The sequence below is a fragment of the Dama dama genome, chromosome 21, assembly GCF_033118175.1.
Source record: "Dama dama isolate Ldn47 chromosome 21, ASM3311817v1, whole genome shotgun sequence".
Classification (NCBI taxonomy): domain Eukaryota; kingdom Metazoa; phylum Chordata; class Mammalia; order Artiodactyla; family Cervidae; genus Dama; species Dama dama.
In genome coordinates this window covers 9,255,313-9,277,143 of record NC_083701.1, presented here as the reverse complement: position 1 = coordinate 9,277,143, position 21,831 = coordinate 9,255,313, and the positions used below count along the sequence as shown (strand labels likewise).

The window sequence follows — 21,831 nt, the reverse complement described above, 5'->3', positions numbered from 1 at the left end:
CTCAGTTAGACACGTGCATGCAAAGAGCAAACACCAGCACCACACCCATTTCATAGACGAGGAAACTTGCAATGGTTAAATGACGGCCAAACAACGCAGCCAAGCGGAAGCCGAGTGGGACGGGAGCCCAGTACAATAAGTCTGCCACACGTGTATGCGTTCCATCCCAAGAGCGTGTTCTATGACATGCTATCTGACAAAGTTAGCCTAGGTACCCAGAGAACACAATGCGTTTTACAGTAGTGTACTGTAATAGGTTTATAATGCTTTTTGCACAAATAATGCATACAGAACAAACATAAAAAAAATGAAACATGTTTAATCTTACAGTCCACTCCCTAGAAAAGTACAGTAGTACAACACTACAGCTGGTGCATCTTAGCAGTACCAGCTGTCTCACCGCTGCCTACGCTTGTTTCCGGACATCTTGAGCTTGAAATAAAGATACTGTACTACTGTACTCTCTGCAGTTCTGTACAGTAAAGTACACCAAACAGTACCACTAGCAGAGTATGCACGCACCTGGCCATGCATGCCAGACACGTGAACTAACTTATGTGATTGGATGTGAGAACGCACGTTTGCATCTTTCAAAGTCTGCAACCTGAAGGTTCGTATGTAGGGGGTTTACTGGTACTCCTGATTTTCCTTCTAAGGTTTGTTTTCACCGTATGGCGTGGTGACGAGCCCTGCACAAGCCTGGGGCCGTGTCAGGAGCCGTGGTGTTTGGGGCCCCAGAGTGAAAGGAGTCAGGTCTTCTATGTGCGGAGGAGTCGGGGCTCAGAGCCCCGGGTACCCTCAAGTGGCACAGTGACCTCTGAGGCCGGGCACTGGCCCCGAGCCCAGGAGCACGGGCAGGCTGAGGCTGCTGTCTCCTCCTGCACCTGGCACCGTGCCCAGCACCGCTGGCCCCATCTGCTGCCAGGGCAGCGGGAAGTGTGGGGCGCTAGGCGCCGGGTGGGGTAGGGCGGGAGTGGGCAGGCCAGCGTGGGCCTCACTGCGCATCCCGCTTCTGCCTCCCCTGAGTCAGGAAACACGAGGCTCTCATCATTCCTGTCCAGTGACATGATGTCTGAGAGGCACTAGACGTGTGTCATCATGGTCCTGGCCGAAGGGACAGAACGTGGCTCGTGTAGGAGGGAATCGTTTTTAGTCAAGGCTGGGCTGAGAGTATGAATGTCTTCAACCATGTCGTCACTTCCTTCACTCAGCAAAAAGAGCTGACTCTGTGTGTACTTTTCCCCCGAGCGTTCTGTGCAGAATATCAATGTCTAAGCACTTACAGATTTCATGTCTAAGACTTTTGGTCATCACACCAACCTCCAAAGGCAGGTTCCATCTTCCTATTTGTTAATTCAGAAAAATGCAAATGATGCCAGAATACAGAAGGAAAAAAAAAATCACAGGATTATTTAGAAATTACTCCATGTCAATTAATACTTTGGTTTGTTTCCTAATCTCTTCAGTTTTTTTCTTTTTAATGTGTGTGTGGAAAGTAGTTGTAATTTCTCTTCAATGCTTTGTTTTTACCTAATATTGCATCATGTGTGTATTTCCAAACTGTTGTAGATGTACAGACCATTCGTGCATGCATGTGTATATTCATTCATTCATTCATTCAATCAAGTTCTTACCCCTAAAATGTTCCCACTCTGGTGATGAAGAAACAAATGGAACAGTATCAGCCACGACTGTCATGTAGTTCACTAACTCATTCCTCTATTTCTGGGCATTTGATTGTTTTTGACTCCTCATCACTATGAAAATATCACAAGAATCCCTTTGTGCATAAAGCTCCTTCCAATGTCCAGATTATTTCTTGGTGGTAGTGGGTGTACCTTCTCTGAAGCAGAATTACTGGGCTTGAAAACTCTAGATTTTAAGACTCTAGGTCTATATTGCCAAATTAGTCCCAAACAGTTGTTTGTAGTTTCACACTTGCTAGCAGTGAATCAAAGTGTTTTTTTCCATCATGTGCTTAGAATTCTTAAATACTATCACTAAGAAGTCATTTATTAAATTTATGGATAAAGAAAGTTTTGATATCTTATGTCAAATGTATACTGTTAGATAGAAATCAATCAATGTATAAGCATCCTCAGGTGATTTTACAATGCTTCCAGTCTGTTTTTGATAAGATTTGTATTACTGAGATTTGGATCACCAACAAAAGAAAAAAGATATAGAATTCCACATCACTCTTCATGAACACACGAAGTCTGCGAATCTGGGTAGATGTTTCGAAAGTGGAATGAGATGTCACAGTATTTTCAAATATGCCTTGGACGAGTGTGGTTGGAAAGCAGAAGAGGTGTGGGGCCAGCATTCCATCTGTGCACAGAGCTCCCAGGTTGGAATTAAGAGTGTGAGCATGTTTGTTTGATGTGTCAGAGGCAGGAGTGTCATTCTGCCTTCAGGGTATTGGTGCCTCTCTGTGATGCTGACATGGATGGTGTGCATGCATGTGTGTGCACACACATGCAAATACACACCAAGCATATGTAAATCTCTCATCTTTATGTGCTTTTTATTCAGGGAGAAAAGGAAGTATTTATTACATACCAAACATTGCATAAATGATTTCATGCTCAAAAGAAATTGAGATGGTCACAAGGTCTATTTTTCAAATAAGGAGTCCGAGGCTCCATTAGGGTAAATGACCACACCGGGATTGGAACCCACGTGTATCTGGCCCCACTAAGAGTTAGATGAAAATGTTTGGTTTGAGCTTCTGGAAAGGGTGACAGAGATGAACTTCCCCATCTCAGACTTGTCCAGAGAACTTTTAAAGTCCTGGCCTTGTTTCTTTTATGAAGTTGTGTGTATAAGCTACTCCTTCAACATCTGCTTGAAAAGGGGAATTCTGATGCAGTGATGGATGGATTAATGTGAATAGAGGAGTCGAAGATGACCTGTGAAACCTCGGGGGCCTGTCTTGGGTACATACTGTGTGCTAGGGACCACTCTAAGCTCTGGTTTATGTTGCTTCAAAGGTTTCTAACACATTAGCGGGTTTGAAGACAGCGCAGAGAAAGTGTTAGTCTCAGTCATATCCAGCTCTTTGTGACCCCTTGGACTGTAGCCCAACAGGCTCCTCTGTCCATGGGATTTTCCAGGCAAGAATATTGGAGTGGGTTGCCACTTCTGCTTCCAGGGCATCTATCTGACCCAGGGATTGAACTCTAGTGTCCTGCATTGCAGCTGGATTCTTTACCCCTGAGCCACCTCCATAATGAGCTTCAAAATGACTCATTACTCTCTCCCTTTGGGCTGAGGTGGAGATACACGGTGTGTGGACAAGCCAGGCTTTGAGAAAATGAAAATGATTGTGTCATCTGTGTGTCAAGTGCCATTTTACCCTAAAAGGGAAAATTGTATGTTTTTTTAAATAGGCAAAATGACAAAGATGGTATTTCTTCATAAGAGAAAAGGTCCATTGCTTCTTAAAAGACCCATGACAACAAGTCCAGAGCGATGTTTAGGACATTGGAGGCTTCCTGTATGATGGCCACTATCTCCCTGTCCCCTGCAGGCCAAGCTTGGGGTCTTTCAAGGGGTAATTCCCAGGATAATTGCTTGTCATCCACTATTTCAGAAGCTCTTCTTTTAGTGGTGTCATTGAAACAAACTGAGTATTTAGAGTGCAAGCCAGAGGAAGACACCAAATGTGAGTCTTAGAAAATCGTGTCTATGCTCTGAGTTCCTTTCACCTGAGGAATTTCAAAACACCGTTTTTTTTTTTTTCCTTTTATTTATTTATTTATTATTAGTTGGAGGCTCGCTCTTGACTGTGAGCACAGGTTGCTACCGGCAGATCAAGGCTGTGGGTGGGGCTGCAGCTTGAGAGGGTGAGAGGTGTGTTTGAAGAAGATGCCTGGTCAAAGTCTGCCCTGCTCAGCTACCCCAGCCTGGAGCTCGGCGACAGTGACAAAGCCTGAACTCCAAGTTGATGGAGATAAAAGTGGCCGCACCAATAGGCTTTCTTGGGGACACACGATTGTAGTCAATCAACTTTGTCTGCTTGGCCTCTGTCCTTTCCTGGCTGTGCCAAGGAGCTGATGGAATTCAGTTGATCTGTTCTGCAAATGTTTTCCGTTAAGCTGGAGGCAGAATTGTGTGATCATAAAAAATGCCAGCACTGGCAGGGAGTGTGTGTCTGATTGAGGGAAACATCAGGGCATTCTGGTGCAGCCATGGGCTTTGAAGTCCGTCTGCCCGGCTTCCAATCCTGCCCCATCACTTAACCACTGGGTACTCCGGGGCCAGATTCCTCAGCCTCCTCAAGCCTCTGTTGGCCTCTGTAAAGTGAGGATGGTGGTGAAATATAAGAAATATCAGTCTAGTAGGTTTGTGTTGTAGAATAAAAAGTACAAGACTCCGCGCAGAACCTGATAGGACTGGGTGTTCAAGAAATGTCTGTAATAATTCCCAAGTTCAAACCCGTCCTTTTACAGAGGAGGAAACAGGCAGAGAGAGAAAGAGTGACTCTCCCAAGTCACAGCCATTTAAGGTCAGAGCTATAAAGTCATGAATGTTTCCATTATTATGTATATAGTACCTTAATCTGCCAATCACTGTGCTAAGAACTTCCATATTTTCATCCCCGTAACAGCCCTAGGAGGTGTGTACACTTATGTCCATTTTACAGACTTGGAAACTGTTAGTCAGAGAGGCCCAAGGTCACAGAATTAATGAATGGTAGAGCCGGGATTCAAACCCAGTCTGATCCAAACCCAGAGGCTCCCCACTGAAGATGCTGACTGTTGCTGATTGGGTCCCCCAGGATTCAGACTCGGAGATTAGAATGCAGGTCATGTTTTAGGGAGTGGAGTCCAGGGGGTGGAAGAGGAAAAGAGGACAGAGAGAGAACTTGAGCCTCAGTGCGACTTTAGCTCAGTTGATCTCCGGGGAGGCTGGGATGACCTTTAAACTTGTTACACCCTCACATTGGTCACACATAGATATGGCTGCCCTTCTGGGGTGCCACCCTCCCTGCAGGGGTCTGACAGTAGGGTCTCTGCCAGCAGCTCTCCCAGCAGCTGGGGAAGAGCCCTTCATTCCTGAAGGGGGTTCTGGAGGACATCCTGCATCCCAGGGGCGCTATACTTTAATGATCTCATCTGGGGCTCATTTGAGGCTGGGATGGGACCTATTAACAACTGTGTCCTGCAGCGACCCTGGGCACTGTCACCTGCCTGCCATAGCCACTAGCGTGGTGATGTGTTAACCCACACACACGCCAGTTCTTCATCCTTCTGGTCCTTGGGCTGAAAGGGCCATGTGAGCAGGCACTGACTCCAACATTGCCTCGTGTTCGCATAAAACTTAAATCTCCTTTTCAAAATGCACAGAGCTGACGTGTGCACACGTACACAGAGACACACAGCCTTTCTCTGGACCTCACAGTATAGACTCTGTCCCTATTCATGGGAAGTGGTGTCTAGAGGTAGATTCCATATCCCAGGGCCCAGCGAGGTTGGCAGGCACGCACTGTTTCCTGTCTGTAGCCTGCCGAGAGCGCTGAGTCTAGCTAGCAGCGGCAGTGCCCACCTAGACCAGTGCTTGCAGCCAAGACGCCCACCTGCCCTGGCCCTGCGCTGCCTGGGTGGCTGTGACCGGCAGGACTGAGTGTGCTCTGGACACAGCCTTGCCTGGGGCAGGTCCCCCGGACCTATGCCCTGCTGCTCGGAGACCCAGGGACTGAGATGGAGAAGAGGCTGGAGGACTGGGATCCCAGCCATGGCAGAGGGAAGTAAAGTGGGACACAGGTGGAAACTGGCCTCCAGCTCCGAAGGCTTCACTTCTATCCACGGAGGCAGGAGGAAGCCTCGGGCTAGCTGGTGAAGTGCAGGATTTGGGTCACAGTTATGGTTCCTCTGCCTCAGCTGCCATCCCCCTGTTCATTCGCTTGTTTGTTCAACAAGAGTTTAGTGAGCACTTGCTCTGCCGGGCACTAGATACTAGGGCCAGAGCCATGAACGGAGCCTCAGAAAGCTCCGCTCCATGGAGCCTTCTTCCTGGTGTATCTTTGGGGCTGGTGCCTCCTTGGTGCTGAGCTAACATCACCCTCCACCGTCCCCATCAAGCAGCCTCTTCAGCACTCCCTACCCCTTCACCCTGCCGTAGTGTCTGGGTAGCTTTGTGCTGTGAAATCTTCTCCCGTGTGTACTGCTTGAGTAATTGTTTGCCCTTCTCTGAAAGGGAAGTCACATGGGGCAGGGGTTTTTATCTGTCTTGTTCACTGCTATATTTAAGCTCCTAGAAACATGACTGTACCTAGTCAGTTCTCAGGAAATAGTCCCCGAATGAATACACGTATTTCTCTTGTTTGCTTGCTTGTGAGATTTCATGCTCCAAAGGGCAGATATCATGTAACTCATGGTTTGATCCTAAACACTTAGCAAGGTGTCTAGTAGACACTCAATCTTATTTTATTTACAATTATTTGCTTTTTTAAGGAAAAATATAAATATTCATTTTGCTCTAAGTTAGCATTTTAAAGCTAATAGTGATTCAATTAATGCTTGTTGAAAGAATGAATAAATTAATGAATGGTAACCAGGTGAATAGATTAGGAATCATATGGGATGTAGGAATTCCATCTTTGCCCTCCTTAGGTTGTGAACTTGATGAATTTAAGGGATGCTTATGAGTTTCAGTTGTTACACTTATAAAATGGAGATGATGGTGTCTTCAAAGAGGTTGTTATTAAACTTAAAAGATGCCTTATGTGTAAAACTGCTTCCCCAATGCCTGATGAAGTTTGGCCATGTTGGAATAGCTAGATTAGGTCAAGCACTGCCAGTTCTAAGGGATCCTTTTCACAGGTCACCTTTGTGGATGCTGCCCCTGCACTTGTATAGTATACAACCTGTGCAACTGTACATGGTGTGTCTGGGAGACATTTGATTAATGTTTGCTGAATAATTGTGTCTTAAACCTTTGTTAGATCCTAGAGACTGGAGAAAACAAAGGATTTACCTTAATAACTTCCTTCTCAGACAGCACCAGTTTTATACTACTCCTCAAGGATTGGCTCAATTGAATTGAAGGGAAATAGGGTCAAGAACAAAATATGCCAACCTTCTTTTGTGACCTGGAGAATCCCAGGGATGGGGGAGCCTGGTGGGCTGCCATCTATGGGGTCGCATAGAGTTGGACACAACTGAAGCAACTTAGCAGCAGCAGCAGCAGCAGCAACCTCCTTTTGTATAATAACATTTTTCCCAAGAGTGGTCACATTTTAAGAAGTGGGTAAACCAGGAAGATTTCATTTTTAAAAGTGGAAATTCTGATCCTTTGTTAAGCATTTGAGGGGAAATATTTCAGAATGGTTATCCTTCCTAGGACCACTGTAATCACTGTGAGCTGATTATGAATTAAACCATCTCTGAAAGCAATCTATCAACAGTGGTAGATTTCCTTTATTTTTATGGGTTATAATAATTCTGTTGATTAAAAATGGTAATACTATGTTACCAGTGGCTAGTGCTACACAAAGTTTTTATTTTATTTTATTTTTTATTGTTGTTGTTGTTTAGTTGATAAGTTGTGTCCGACTCTTGTGACCCCATGGACTGTAGTCTGCCAGGCTCCCTTGCTCATGGGATTCCCCAGGCAAAAATATTGGAGTGGGTTGCCATTTCCTTCTCCAGGGGAAACTTCCCAACCCAGGGATTGAACCTGTGTCCCCTGCATTGCAGGAGGATTCTTTACCACTGCGCCATCAGGAGCCTGTGCTGAATTCTCTGGCCTCCTTAGTGGAACAGAATCTTATTTGTCAGGGAAGTAGTCACCTTCCCTCCTCGATGAGTGAAGTTACCAGGAGAGGAGAGGAGCCTAGCACAGGGGTGACTGTGGGAGGGCTTCCATGTAGACATTACCTCATGGAGGGGGCAGTAGGAGATGAGATGAGAGGGGGTGGGGTCAGAGGATGGAGAAAGAGGCGTTACTGGTCCTACTGTGATGGTGTGAGATGGAGAGGATGAGGTCCCCGTCAGTGGAGTATTCAAGCATGTTGGAGATTCCCTCGCTGTGGGAGGGGTTGGCTTCAGTGGCCTCTATACTTCTCTTTTAACTTTTCTATTTTGGTAATTCTAATGACTGGTTCGGTTACACTTTAAGGCGTGGTTTTTTATTTTCTGTTTTTGTGATAACTTACCCAGAGGGAAGCAGAAAGCTCTTGGTAGATGTTTTTAGAAGCAGAAGCAGTGAAGCAGAGAGACCTTGGCATTGGGCAAATCTGGGTTTCAATTCCAGTTCTGCTCCTCCTCTGTGTCCTGGGCCAGTCGTCCCTACACTTCTCTGAGCCTTGGGTTTCTCGAGGCAGACTCTTCATATCTCCTGCATCCATGAGTTGCTATGAGATTTGGGTTAATCGGGCAGGACAAGTGTTTAGCATGATACCTAACGTGTGTAGTGAATAAGGGGTCAGTGGGGACAGCTCAGCGGCTCCTGCCCCCACAGTGGCTGGAGAGGCGGAGGGTGGGAGTGCTGTCTTGAGAGCCTGACTGCCTGGGTTCAAACCAACTCTGTGACCTTGAGCGAGTTCCCCACAGTCCACTGAGGTCAGGGTGGCCTCTGTCCCACACAAGAGCTCAGAGTCCCTAGAGAAGCCTCTTCATTACTGGAATTACTTTGCTCAGCTTACATTGGTCCTCAGATGCATGTGTGCCTCTGAGTTTCTGCACGTTTCCCCAGCTTCCTAGGATCACTTGGGGACTCCAAGGAAGAGTTCAGATGCTCCAAGTAACCCAGCTGTCCTGCCACCTCCCAGGAAGCCTTTGTCTGGGGGTGGAATTTGGGGCCTCCACTTGATAAAAGTCAAACTTCTTTGAGAGAAATCATATTCAACCTGAGCCTTTGAATTTCCACTAGGAAATTCTGCTTGTGACACATTTAGTGATTTGCTGTGAGGACGTGGACAGAGTCTGGTTTCTTGGGTATGCTTTTTTCTTAGACATTTCTTGAGAAGTGTCTTTGAAGTTAGCAATGTAAAAGGTGATTACTCACCAATCACAAGCTCACAACCTCAGTAAATGTGGGACTGTTTCAGATGTCTTTGAAAACCCCTGCCTGGGATGTCCATGCCGCTTGCGTGCCTGCTAAGTTGCTTCAGTCATGTCTGACTCTTTGTGGCCCCATGGACTGCAGCCCACCAGGCTCCTCTGTCCGTGGTATTCTTCAGGCAAGAATACTGGAGTGGGTTGCCGTTTCCTACTCCAGGGGATCTTCCCGACCCAGGCATTGAATCCCCACCTTTGAAGTCTCCAGCATTGGCAGGCAAATTCTTTACCACTAGTGCTGCCTGGGGAGCCCACATGCCACTGCAGGAAATCAGTTTATGATCTGGAATTGAGCCCGGGGAGGGAGGGGGCAGCTGCAGTGGGATGGGGATTGGAAGGGGACAGTCTGGGTCAAGTCCTTGACATTCATGAGCTGTGATTTTGGCCCTGTGATTCACCAGCTCCAAGCTTCAGTTTGAATGTGTAGTCACTCAGTTCAGTTCAGTTCAGTTCAGTCGCTCAGTCATGTCCAACTCTGTGACACCGTGGACTGTAGCCAGCCAGACTCCTTTGTCCATGTAATTTTCCAGACAAGATTATTGGAGTGGATTGCCATTCCCTTCTCCAGGTCATTTTCCCTACCCTGGGGTCAAACCCAGGTCCCCTGCATTGCAGGCAGGTTCTTAATTATATGAGCCACAGAGAAGCCTCCGTTATTAAATATCACAGTTTAAATGAAAATGTTTCACAAACAGGAATGGGCCACATAAAAGTGAGATATTATAAAATCTCATGTACATTATTTGCTTTCTATGTGATCCACTGGTCAATTAACTGATTTTGTTCAATTATTATTTACTGAGGTCTTGTGGTGTGAGAATAATCATAGCATTAATCTTTACAGAGATGAAAAAAGAGTGAGTATTCCATTTCTCCTTTATTAGTTAAGGAGCTCTATTAATTCACTCATTTGTTACATGTTTATGGATTGGGCAGTTCATGCAAAATTGTGATATTGATATTCCTGTTTAGCATGTAGAGCCCTAGATCCTTTAATAAATGCTAGCTACAACTTTATTTGACTTCCCAGGTGGCTCAGTGGTAAAAAAAAAGAAAAAAAAAAGAAAAAATCTGCCTGTCAATGTAGGAGACTTGGGTTAAACCCCTGGGTCAGGAAATGACCCTTCTCCTCTGGAGAAGGAAATGGCAACCCACTCAGTATTCTTGTCTGGGCAATCTCATACACCGAGAAGCCTGGCAGGCTATAATCCATGGGCTCACAAAAGAGTTGTCACAACTCTTTTAGTTTAACAACTAAACAGCAACTATATATCTATATCTATTGTTATTTTTTGGCCATGCCCTGTGCAACATGCAGAATTGTGGTCCCCTGGCCAGGAATCCACCATGCCCCCTGCAGTGGAAGTGGTGAGTCTTAACCACTAAACTGCCAGGGAAGTTCTGCTATTGTTAGTATTTTTATATGCTACTATGACAAGTCTTGGAGAATTAATAAAACCAAGGCAGACTCTTTGATCTCTAGAAACTCATAATTTAACAGAGGGAAAAAACATAAGTAACTTGCAATGCTGCATATCAGTGGAACACTTGACATATTTATAAGATACTTAGAGCAGAAGAGAAACTCCTGGGAATGGCCGAGGAAGGACTCTTGGGAGGGTTTCTGAGGGAAGTGACATCTGTGCTGGGTTTTGAAAGATGATATGAGCTTATCAGGTGCATAAACTGACTTCACTTTGCAAGTGCAAACAAAGGGAATAGTGAACAAAGTCAGACAACACAGAATGTTTTGCTAGACCGCCAAACATGAGTTTGGGGTGGTAGGAAGCAGGTGGATGAGAGAGGAGCCTGGAGACACAGGTGAGGGAGGCAGCAGACAGAACGTGTGAAAACTTGGAGGCCATGTTTTTTTGTTTTGGTTTTTTTTCACTAGAAAATCAGATAAATGCATTTACCCCACACAGAGTATCCACTTATAGTGGATATTTAGACTTGGAAAAAAAATAAAACCATTTATTTTGATTTTCTTTCTGTATTGTGTCCTTTCTAGATGGACAGTCTGCTGATATACTGGTTAAGGATACTGTTGAATATTTCAAGTCGGCAGTCCCACGGGTAGTGGTGCCAGTTCTCAAAAAGAGAATGCAAAGAGGGAATGAGTGAAAGAGCGTGAGGATGGAAGTGAGACTTCAGGGTCCAGCTTTCAACATGCCGAGTTTGGGATGCTTCAGGGAGCTATCTAGTGAGTCCTGACTATCTCAGCGTGAGGCTTGGACAAAGGTCTGTCCTGGAGATACTTCTGATAATCACTAGCATGCCAGTGGTATTTTAAGCCTTGGGGGTCATGAGATATATACTATATACTCACCCTTGGAGAGTATATAGAATGTAAATAGTAAAGGTCAGGGACAGACCCCCAAGGAACTGCAGTCTTTAAAGGAAGAGCAGAAGAGAAACCAGAAGAGGCACTAGGAAGCTAAAAGGAGCACCAGGGTGTGTGGAGTCATGGAAACCAGAGTACCTTCAAGGAAGATGAAGGCTGTGCATATTCATTGGATTAGTCATGAAGGGCCTTTTGTAAATTTCGCTGGTGAAGAGGGAAGAAGCTACATAGTAGTGATTTGAGAAAAATGGAAACTACAGACTTTCCAAAAAATCTTGGCTCTGAAGTCAAAGAGAGAATGAGATTGACAGCTAAAAAAAGAATTGTGGAACATTTGTTGGTAACCAAGCATTTTTAGATCATGAATCACCCATGATAAAGTATTGGAATGTATCCTCCATAGGTACCAAATTTTGCATGTGTTTTCATGCAAGCGACTCCGTGAAACCCAGAGCCCAAGTTAAGAAACCTAAGGTGATGGGTTGGTTTCATGGTGGAGAAATGTGGGTATGTTTTCACACAAAGACTGAAGTGTCAGTGTCCAGGGTAGATGAGGCGTGTAGGAGATGGGGAGGAGAAGGGGGAAATTGGAGATGGATGTCCAACTGGCTTCAAATAGCCACCCTTTCTCTCAGAAGAAACAAAGAGGGAAAGATGGGAGGCTTCACAGAGAGCAGAAAGGGGGCAGAAAGTTAAAGCTGATGCTAATGGTCACTTTTCCTCTGGGAGGCAAGGGATCAGGGACCTCCTGAGAGGGCAAGTGTCATGGTGATGCCTGGCTGAGGAGACTGGAAAAGAGAGGACCACAGTATCAGGCTGCACAGAGAGTTCAGTGGAGGCTGAAGACTCAAAACCTATAAAGGCGCCAGTCTGTTTGTGGGTATTTCTTTAGCTGTGCTCAGGTTGAGACAAGTTGCAGAGAAAGCAGGCCCATTGGATTAATCCAACTGAAGGGAAGGGGGTTGAGAGTGCTGTGGCAGAAGGGAAGTTGAAACGCTTGACCAAGCAATGAGAGGCCTTGGTTTATGAGAAGCCAGTGAAGATGGGCAACCTGGAGGAGGTTAGAAAGTGGAAATCATAGTGAAATGAAAGAGCTGATTTTAATGGAATAAAGTATAAAAATTCTGGGAGGAAGGAGGGCTGTGGGATGTAGCAGCATGTGGCACTTTGAATGAGTGGCATTGGCATGGCAATGGAACCCAGTGCCCTGACAGTTTGGCTGTGGAGGTGCTTGGCTGGGGTGAGTGCAGGTACAGTTTTCTGTGTTTGAAGAGGTCAAGAAACTGCGACCAGAATGAGAAATGAGCCATCATTATCATAGATGATAAAGTCACTCGAGATTTTAGCAGTAGCTGGGGTGAAGATGGAAATTATCTTGGCAAAGATAATTGGAAGAATTATCTTTGCTGGCAAAGATAATTCCAGCTAGCAAAGAACTGGAAGAATGTGGGGGAATGACCAGACATCCCTAGTTGGGGATGAGAGAAATACTAGAATGTTCCATAGCCAGAAGACTGTAACCCAAAATGAAGGCCGGGAACTTTATGGTAGGAACGCTTGTTTCCAGGACACGGTGAATAGGGAAGGATGAGGGGTTTGCTGTGGCAGCAGGGAGGTGGTTTCAGAGAGCTGGGAGCCACAGGAGCCTGGTTCAGAAGTAGGATAAGACCATGTGGATTTAGGCTTGGATTCTACCCTTGAATTGGAGGGCAGCTCATATTTGCCAACTTTTCCTTCTACCAAATAAGAACCATCAAAAAATCCAAACCAAACAAATCTTTGTCATTTTGTAAAAGGACTTTAACATGCCAAGTTAGGAAGGAAGGGCAACTATCAATGTGTCATGCTGCTGCTGCTAAGTCACTTCAGTCGTATCCGACTCTGTGCGACCCCATAGACGGCAGCCCACCAGGCTCATCTGTCCCTGGGATTCTCCAGGCAAGAATACTGGAGTGGGTTACCATTAAAATTACAATATTTTAGCTTCCATATGGCATTCCCCAGATGACTCCTCATTCCTGGAAAAAGTACAGAAACTCCTTGTCAACTTTCCTGTTGAGTTTTTGGTTCCCAGAATGTAGACCCTCCACCCATCATGGTGCATAGTGACTGGACCCATGGCCCTCTGTCTCTGCCTTCTGGACCAGTGGTGGCAAACCACAGCATGCAGTGTGTTCAGAACCTATAATCTGAGAATGGATATATAACATACAGAGAGTATGCAGCAGATAACGAATGTGGGGCAGCCAAGCTTAAAATATTTACTATCTGGCTTCTAACAGAAAAGTCTTGCTGACCCTGCTGTAGTCTGAATATGTGTTGTCTTCTCCATCCTTCCTCCCAAGTCCCTGAATCATCTGAGCAGGTCTTCTCTGGTCCTCCCAGGCCACATAACCTACCCCTTACCGTGTGACAAGCTTGATCAGGAAAGTAAAGAGGTGGCAGCAGTCCTGCTGATACTGTTAATGCTCATGTTTTGGCTGAAAATGCCCTGTTTTATTGATACAAATGACAAGATGTACACCCTCGTGTATTCAGCAGCATGGCACAGAGGTGGAAGCTCTGGCTTTGGAGGCCAGCACACAGGGGTGACTCTTTAATAAATGTTACTGAGCACTCTCACGTGCCAAGCAGTTTGCAGGCATCAGTCCATTCAGCCCTCACCCTCACCACGCGTCCAAGGCTCACTGACTTCTCATGCCGTGACACACGTTGGATGCAATGACATGGCACTGGGAAAACCAGGTGGAAGACTGGCCCAGCAGCCTCCAGCCCCCTCCTCCAAGAGACTGGAAGGATCAAGAGCAAACTCTGACCCTTAGCATATGGGAAGCCCTGACTCAGGTGACATCGGGTGGCCAGACTATTCCAGTTTACAGAGTGCAGTGTACCCTAAATCAGAGCTAGCAGTGGGCAGAGCTTGGGACTGGGGCAGGCAGACTGCCCCCAGAGTGGTCCTGCCTTAGAACATGCATGCAGTGGTGACCAGAACAGTCACGTACACAACTCTGTATAAATTAAGTGAAACAACATGTAGCACATTGCAATGTGTCTGTAAATAGGAGCTGCTTAAGAAACATCAGCCATTGTAATATGACGTGATAAGAACTATCATTAGGCTCAGCATGTCTGTGCAACAGGGAGTGCAGAAGGCTCACTGTGAGTCAAGGAATGGACGTTTTTGCTGAATATTCACTCACTGTAGTAGTTCGGGCTATGTAACAAAATGCCACTAACTGAAGGCTTAAACAATAGAAAATTAGTCTCTCCCAGTTCTGGAGGCTGGACGTCCAAGGTCAAGGTGCTTGCAGGGTGGGTCCCTTCTGATGGCCGTGAGGGAAGGATCTATTCCAGAACCCTCTCCTTGGCTTGTTGATGGTGGTCTTCTCCCTATGTCTGCTCATCATTTTCCATTAATGCCCACTTCTAGGACTTAATTTCCCCTTTTCATGAAGACCCCAGTCTCTTTGGATTAGGGACCAGGGCTTCCCTGGAAGCCCTAGTGGTTAAGAATCCACCTGGCAATGCAGGTAGATATGAGAGATGTGGGTTTGATCCTTGAGTTGGGAAGATCCCCTGGAGAAGGGCGTGGCAACCCTCTGCAGTATTCTTGCCTCAAGAATCCCAAGGGCAGAGGAGCTTGGTGGGCTACCATCCATAGGGTCACAAAGAGTTGGACACAACTGAAGCGATTTAGCGCAGCAAGCACTGATGACCCTACTTTAACTTCATTACCTCCGTAAAGCCCTGTCTTCAAATAGCGTCCCATTCAGAGGTGCGGGGGGGTTAGGGTGAGTTTGAAGAGTGAATCTTGGGGTGGGGCGGGACACAGTTCTACCACAGCACTCAGCACCATCCCTCTGCTAAGCTCCGGAAGTGCAAAGTCAAAGATGAAAACACGCCTCCTGGGGAGCTCAAAAGTAGGTATTTAGGGGCTGAACAGAGGTAAATATGTCCCTGGATACTTTTATAGTGTTATAAGTGTTGAAATGGGTCCAGTAGGGTCTGCTTTAAAGGTCAGACATGAGAGACAAATAGTTAGCTCTGGTCCCATTTTCATCTCGCAGATGATTGCAAAATAACAAGGGGTTCTTTTTTCTTTCTGTTATCAAAGGAACATCTAGGTTTTTTTTTTTTTTTTTTGCTAATGAGGGTAAAAATAGCCCAATGTGATGTGGTTCTCACTTGAAAGACGGTGTCTGGTGAGAAATGAGGATGTCTGAGCAGTGGTCCCATCTAATAATGATAGCACACAAGTTTCGTCATCAGCTAGAGCTTGTGGGCATTAAACTGTGAAAGCAGCATCAACAACCCTGTTACCCTCTGTTTATGCCAAGATTGCAGAGGATTGCTGTTGCCTGAAATGATTTTCCTGTCTGAAAGCCTTTTCCTGTCTGAAAGACTTCAAAACCATGATGTTTTCCCCCAGCCAGCCAGCCTGGGCATGGAAACCACCTCCATTATTTCCTCAAACTTTCCCCATATCCAGCATTGATAAGCGTTAAGGAGCAGAAAGGAATTCTTGGTTCTTGACTATAAGAAAAACAGTATGAGTCCTGGCTTCTTTTCAGTGCTTTAGAGTTTCTACTTTTTATCTCCATTCTTGGTGATTCTTAAGAAAATCCCATCAGTCTTTTCATTTAACAAATGGGTCTGTGATTATTTGAACGTTGGCAAGGTCAGGCAGTCACAACTGGCTTGACATTTCTGCACTTGGATCTGATTGAAAATCTTTGAAAGGCTCCTTGCCCTCGTTTTGAGAGGCGAAGGCCAGAGTGGACGCTTGCCCTTGCTAACGCAGTCAGCAAGGGACAGACCTGCTCCTCCTGTCTCAACACAGGTCTGTAGTTATGTGGGCGTTTGTTTTGTTGTGGCTATTTTTAACACCTGAAATTACTCTATTTGAACCTTAAAATCAAAACCAAACATTTCCTTCTTTAACTGACATCTTTCTGGAAAGAACAAAGGAGGGCAGGAAGACAGGAAGGCAAGAAAAAAGGAAGGAAGGGAGGGAGGACGCGAAGGGAATGAAATACAACTTTCCATATATTGGTGGAAATTTTCAAATGTGTTTTTAGTCTAGCGATTTTTTTAAGCTTACTCGACATTAATATGGAATAATGCTGCCTGGAAGGGAATGGAAGGACCCTGGTATCACACTGAGGCCTGCCCTACCCAAAGTTGCCCCCCTACCCTCAGCCCACCCCACCTCAGCAATGCTGTGGAGTGCAGGGAGACATAATCAAAGCAGCAGGAGATTTCAAAACCTTCCTCATGCCTTTGCCTGATCCCTCCCCCTGCCACCACTGCCACAGGCTTGTCCCAGGACCCCTGGCTTTCTGCCCGGGGGATTCTATCCACACCTCCCCTCCCGCCTCTGGCTCTGGGACTCCTCGGGGAGGCCATTAGCACAGTGGACCCGGGCCGCGTGCCCGACACTGAGGCCTGCTGCCGAACACAGCGACATTCGGAAACAGGAGCGTTTCGAGGTTTTATGAGCCCAGCACATTCCCAAGGGAACCCATCACTGCCGCCACCCTCTGTCCTGCTCTGTGCCCCCACGCCGTGTTCTTTCTTTCCTCATGGACATTTTCCACCCCACGGTCTGTTGTCCAACTCAGAAATCCCATGGTCTTCATCACCATCTCCCTTACCCCGTCCTGTCAATCCTGCCTCCTCGGCCCCTCTGGGAACTGTCCTTTCCTTTCCACTCCAAATCTTTCTTTCTTGCCCACACTGGGCAGCTTGCAGGATCTTAGTTCCCTGAGCAGGGATTGAACCAGGGCCATGGCAGCGAAAGCACCAAGTCCTAAGCACTGGACTGCCGGCGAACTCCAGTGACCTTCTTTTTTAAATAAGTGATGCTGGCAATGCGATTTGTAAAATAGATTTTACACAAAGGGAGAAAACTAACCAACAAACCACAGAGGCCGCATTTCAGGGGAGACTATCCCTTTGGGTGAGTCTGAAAGCCACCACTGCCTCATTCACCTGGTGAATAAACAGAACCCTTGGAGTAAACCATGGATGCTGAAGATGAAGGAGCTGGACTCGAGCCCAAGCAGCACCACTTGTTGGCTAAGCCCTTTGCGTGTGTTTCCGGATCTGTTTGCTCGTCTGTAAAATGTGCACGTAATGGTTGCCACAGCATGGTTTATCGTGAATATTAAGTGGCAGTGGTATTGCTGAGTTCTTGACAAATTAGTGGACTCTTATGAAATGCTACCAAGACTACTTAGCTTTCATGCTTCACTATGATCTTACATTCACAAGGGATTTGTTGTCAGAGTTTTTTATGAGGTGCATATTGAACCCCAGATGTTGGTTTCAGCATGGCAGCAATGATTCATCCAGGGGTCCTGTGGGCCAGGGGAGGGGCCAGGTGCCGGGTGTGGCAGAGAGCTGGCTCCAGGCCCTGGGATGGCCACCGATGAGCTGGCTCTCACTCTGGCAGTGACAGTCACCCTTTAATTAGAGCGTTTTCCCCTAGACATCAACCTAAACATGGAGGGCAGCCAAAGCTTCCATTTTAAGACCATAATTGGCAGGTTCAGTCCTGAAATCCCATCATAAGTTTTCTCTGAAATTTCCCTGTACTCACCATCTAATAATATGTGCCTCAGATCAGCTGTGTTGCAAAAATGCCACTTGCACTGACCATAGAAATAGCAACACATGGAGGATGCTTAAGATAATGACAGCCCTGGGTTTCCTGCAGGGAAACCAGGTCCCAAGTTCAGAAATACATGGTTCAAGATTCTGAGAGTGGTCCCACGGCTCCAGGATGAGTATGGGGGTCTCACCTTCCTCTTCCTGAATCCACGTGAGATCTAGTTGTGTTATTTGACCACTTCTCTGAGTACACCTTTTTTTCCTCTTTTTCTTCCTTCCTTCTATCCTTTCCTATGCTTTTTTTCTAATTGAAAAAAAAAAAAGGTTAGTGGTGCTAGATTGTTTTGCTACTTTATTTACCATTCTAATTTTAGTGACTCTCAGTACTGTGGTGTCAAAGACAGGTTCGAGATAAAAATAATAGGCTTCCTCATATAGCTAAGAGCTTTTGCTATCAAAGACAACAACCTTTCGGAGAGGATGCTCACCCCGTGGGAGGCTCAGAGGGGTGCAGAGAAGCACTGACTTAGAGCCAAGAGGCTCTGTCTCGGGCTTTGTCACCATCCAGCTCAGTGTCCTTAGAAAGTCATGCAACCTCTCCCAGCTCCTGACTCCTCACGTTTGATCCCTGTCTGGGGCGCCGTGTGAATCAAGCGCAATGAGGTTTTACAGACAGGGAGACAAGGCGATGGAGTATCGCTCCCAAAGGGCTTGGGTGGTGAGTAAGGGCACCTTGTGGCTGTGAAGTGTTGCACCTAAGAGGGCCATTGCGTTTTGCCAGCACAAGGTAGATGCCCACAGATATTTGTCATAAGGGTACACTGTATGGTCTTCTAAAAAAAAAAGTCAAAGACAGAAGGAAAAATGAAAAGACAAGTAGGTTTTCCCCATTAACTATCAATTCTGTACACTGAACTACTCTGTACAGTATTCAGGTATTAGCACACCACCATAGAGGCCTATTTTGGGAGGCGACATTGTGCCCTCTTCAATGCCACGTGTGGTTAGAACGCTGCACCCACCCCCCTGGCCCACCCACAGTCCTTCCTCGGCGGCAGCCTGAGGCCCCTGCAGGGTCTCCTCTGTCCTCACAGGGACACTGGTGCTCTGGTAGGGCTCTTCGCCTCTGCCAAGCATTTCTCTGGCAGCCACAGCCTGATGATGCCTCTCACTCTCGCGGTGACAGAGAGCCCCGCACTCAGGATAGGGGAGCGGCACGTTCTTGGGAAAGCTGTTTTCACATCCCCGTGCCTCACAGGCTTCATCTCTTATTTTTAAAATTCTTTTAAAAATTTTGATTGGAGAACAACTGACTTGCAATGTGTTAATGTCTGCTGCGCAGCGCTGTGACTCAGCTCGGTTCAGTTCAGTTGCTCAGTCGTGTCCGACTCTTTGCGACCCCATGGGCTGCAGCACCCCAAGCCTCCCTGTCCATGACCAACTCCCAGAGTTTACTCAAACTCATGTTCATTGAGTCAGTGACGCCATACAACCATCTCATCCTCATCAACTATACGTGCAGATATCTCCCCTCCCTCGTGGGCCCCCCATCCCACCCCTCTAAGTCATCACAGAGCGTCGAGCTGGGCTCCCGGTGTCACACAGCAGCTTCCCACTGGCGATCTGTTTTACACACGGTCGTATGTATATGTCAGTGCTGCCCTTTGTCATACGGAGGGAAGCAAGTCAGAAAGACAGAAACAAATATCGCATATTCATGAATAGATGTCGAATCTAGAAAATGGTACTGATGAACCTATTTGCAGGGCAGGAATAGAGATGCAGACGTAGAGAGTGGACTGTGGACACAGAGGAGGAAGGGAGGATGGGACGAATTGTCTTCATCTTTTAAAGAGGATGTCTTGGCTGGGGTTTTCCAGGAAAGACTCTGAGATAGAGTTGCATGCAGAAAGTTTAGTGCACAGTGCTCTTGGGAGCAACACGTGTAAGGAAGCGAAGGGGCAGAACTGGGCTGGGGGTGAAGTAGAACATGGATGCAAACCAAACCCTGGCCACATGGATGCCTCAGTGAGCTGTGAAGCTGAGTTGGCCACTGGGGGTTGTCCCAACTTGGGGCCAGAGAGTTGGAACTTTGGAGATCCACCTGAACTAGTTTGGGGATTAAGGTTGACCCTGTGGAGGGAGGCAGCTGGCCTAGTCCTAGGTAATTCCTAGGGAGGGACTCGGCCAGCAGCCCCAACCACTTGGGGAAATGAGAGCTTTCTCCAGCTTCCCAGCACTTGGGGAAATGAGAGCCTTGGCCCTGAAGGCAGCCTGCACAGTGCATCACAAAACACCATATAACCAGCACTGTGTGTGTGCTCAGCCATGTCCAACTCTTTGTGATCCCCTGGGCCCCGTCAGGCTCCTTTGTCCATGCGATTCTGCAGGCAAGAATACTTCAGTGGGTAGCCATTCCCGTTTCCAGGGCATCTTCCTGGCCTAGGCATCAAACCCTGCTCTCTTGTATCTCCTGCACTGGCGGGCAGATTCTTTCCCACTGTGCCATCCAACACTGATGAGCCTGTTATTATCATGGGTGCTGGCACTATTCTGATTTTTGCGCTATAACAACCGTGTGTGTGTTGGTCACTCAGTCGTGTCTGATTCTTTGTGACCCCATGGACTGTAGCTCTCCAGGCTCCTCCTTCCTTGGGATTCTCCAGGCAAGTATACTGGAGTGGCTTACTATTGCCTTCTCCAGGGACTCTTCTCTACCCAGGATCAAACCCGGGTTTCCTGCATTGGCAGGTGGATTCTTTACCATCTGAGCTACCAGCAAAGCCCATAACAACTGTACTATGATGTTTTTCTTATCCTTTCACATTCTCTCCCATTCTCCTGTAAGCTGCTCAGTAGAAATGCCCACACATTTGTTGATTTGTTTGTTTTGTTTTTTTAACCTCTGTATTCCCAGGCTTGAACACATAGAAATTTGGAGTTTGGCTCATAGAAATCATTGAAAAATTGTTGTAGAATGGAGAGATGGGTAAAGAAGTGGGGTCACATGAGAATGGAGACCCCCGGAGGAAGCCCTGGGCGCCCTCTGGGAGCATCGTGTGACACCCCACTGATGGTCCCCTTCTTTCCCTACCAGTCACTCTGGACTCGTGGCAGTCCCTGGCTCTCTCTTCAGCGATCGTTGATCCATCCATCAGGAACTTTGACGTTGCCCACATCAGCACTGCTGCCATGGGGAACTTCTCTGCGGCCCGAGACCGCTGCTTGTGGGGTAAGGGGAGTGTCCACCCTCTAGGTAGGGGGTGGATTGGGACGAGGGTCCTCTCACACAAGTGCTGCTGAAGATTCTGATCTCATAAACACATAGGAGACCCCAAGATCACCTGGGTGGGGTGCCTGGCCAGAAGGATGTCACCTGGGGGAGGAGCCCTGGCTGGGTTCTCCTCTGTAGTCTCCTCATCCTCCTGCAGAGTTGACCCATGGCCAGGGTCTCCAAGAGGCTAAGCCAGCCAGAAAATAAGCAACACTGAATCAGGTTAGAGGAAGGATCTAGGAGGTTAGTCTGAGACTCAGGAGATGGGTGGAGGCTGTGATGGCTGTCCTCAGATGATACGTGGGTAGTCATGACAGTGAAGAAATATTGTTCAGGCCAAGCTCATGGGGCAAAGGGAAGACCTGTGTTGTGGTAGTTCTGTTGCTCAATCACTTCCGACTCCGTGACCTCATGAGCTGCAGCATGCCAGGCTTCCCTGACTGTCACTATCTACCAGAGTTTGCTCAAACTCATGTCCATTGAGTCAGTGATGCCATCCAACCATCTCATCCTCTGTCTCCCCCTTCTCCTCCTGC

The 21,831-nt window shown here is 46.9% G+C and overlaps 1 protein-coding gene across 1 annotated transcript in view; it reads left to right on the top strand.

The window, feature by feature from the left end:
* TG (thyroglobulin) overlaps positions 1–21,831 on the top strand; it is a 237,245-nt gene that overhangs the window by 90,921 nt on the left and 124,493 nt on the right. The window contains exon 36 of the mRNA XM_061123155.1: positions 21,119–21,253. Coding sequence (XP_060979138.1) covers positions 21,119–21,253 — 135 coding nt within the window. The remainder of the gene's footprint in view (positions 1–21,118; positions 21,254–21,831) is intronic.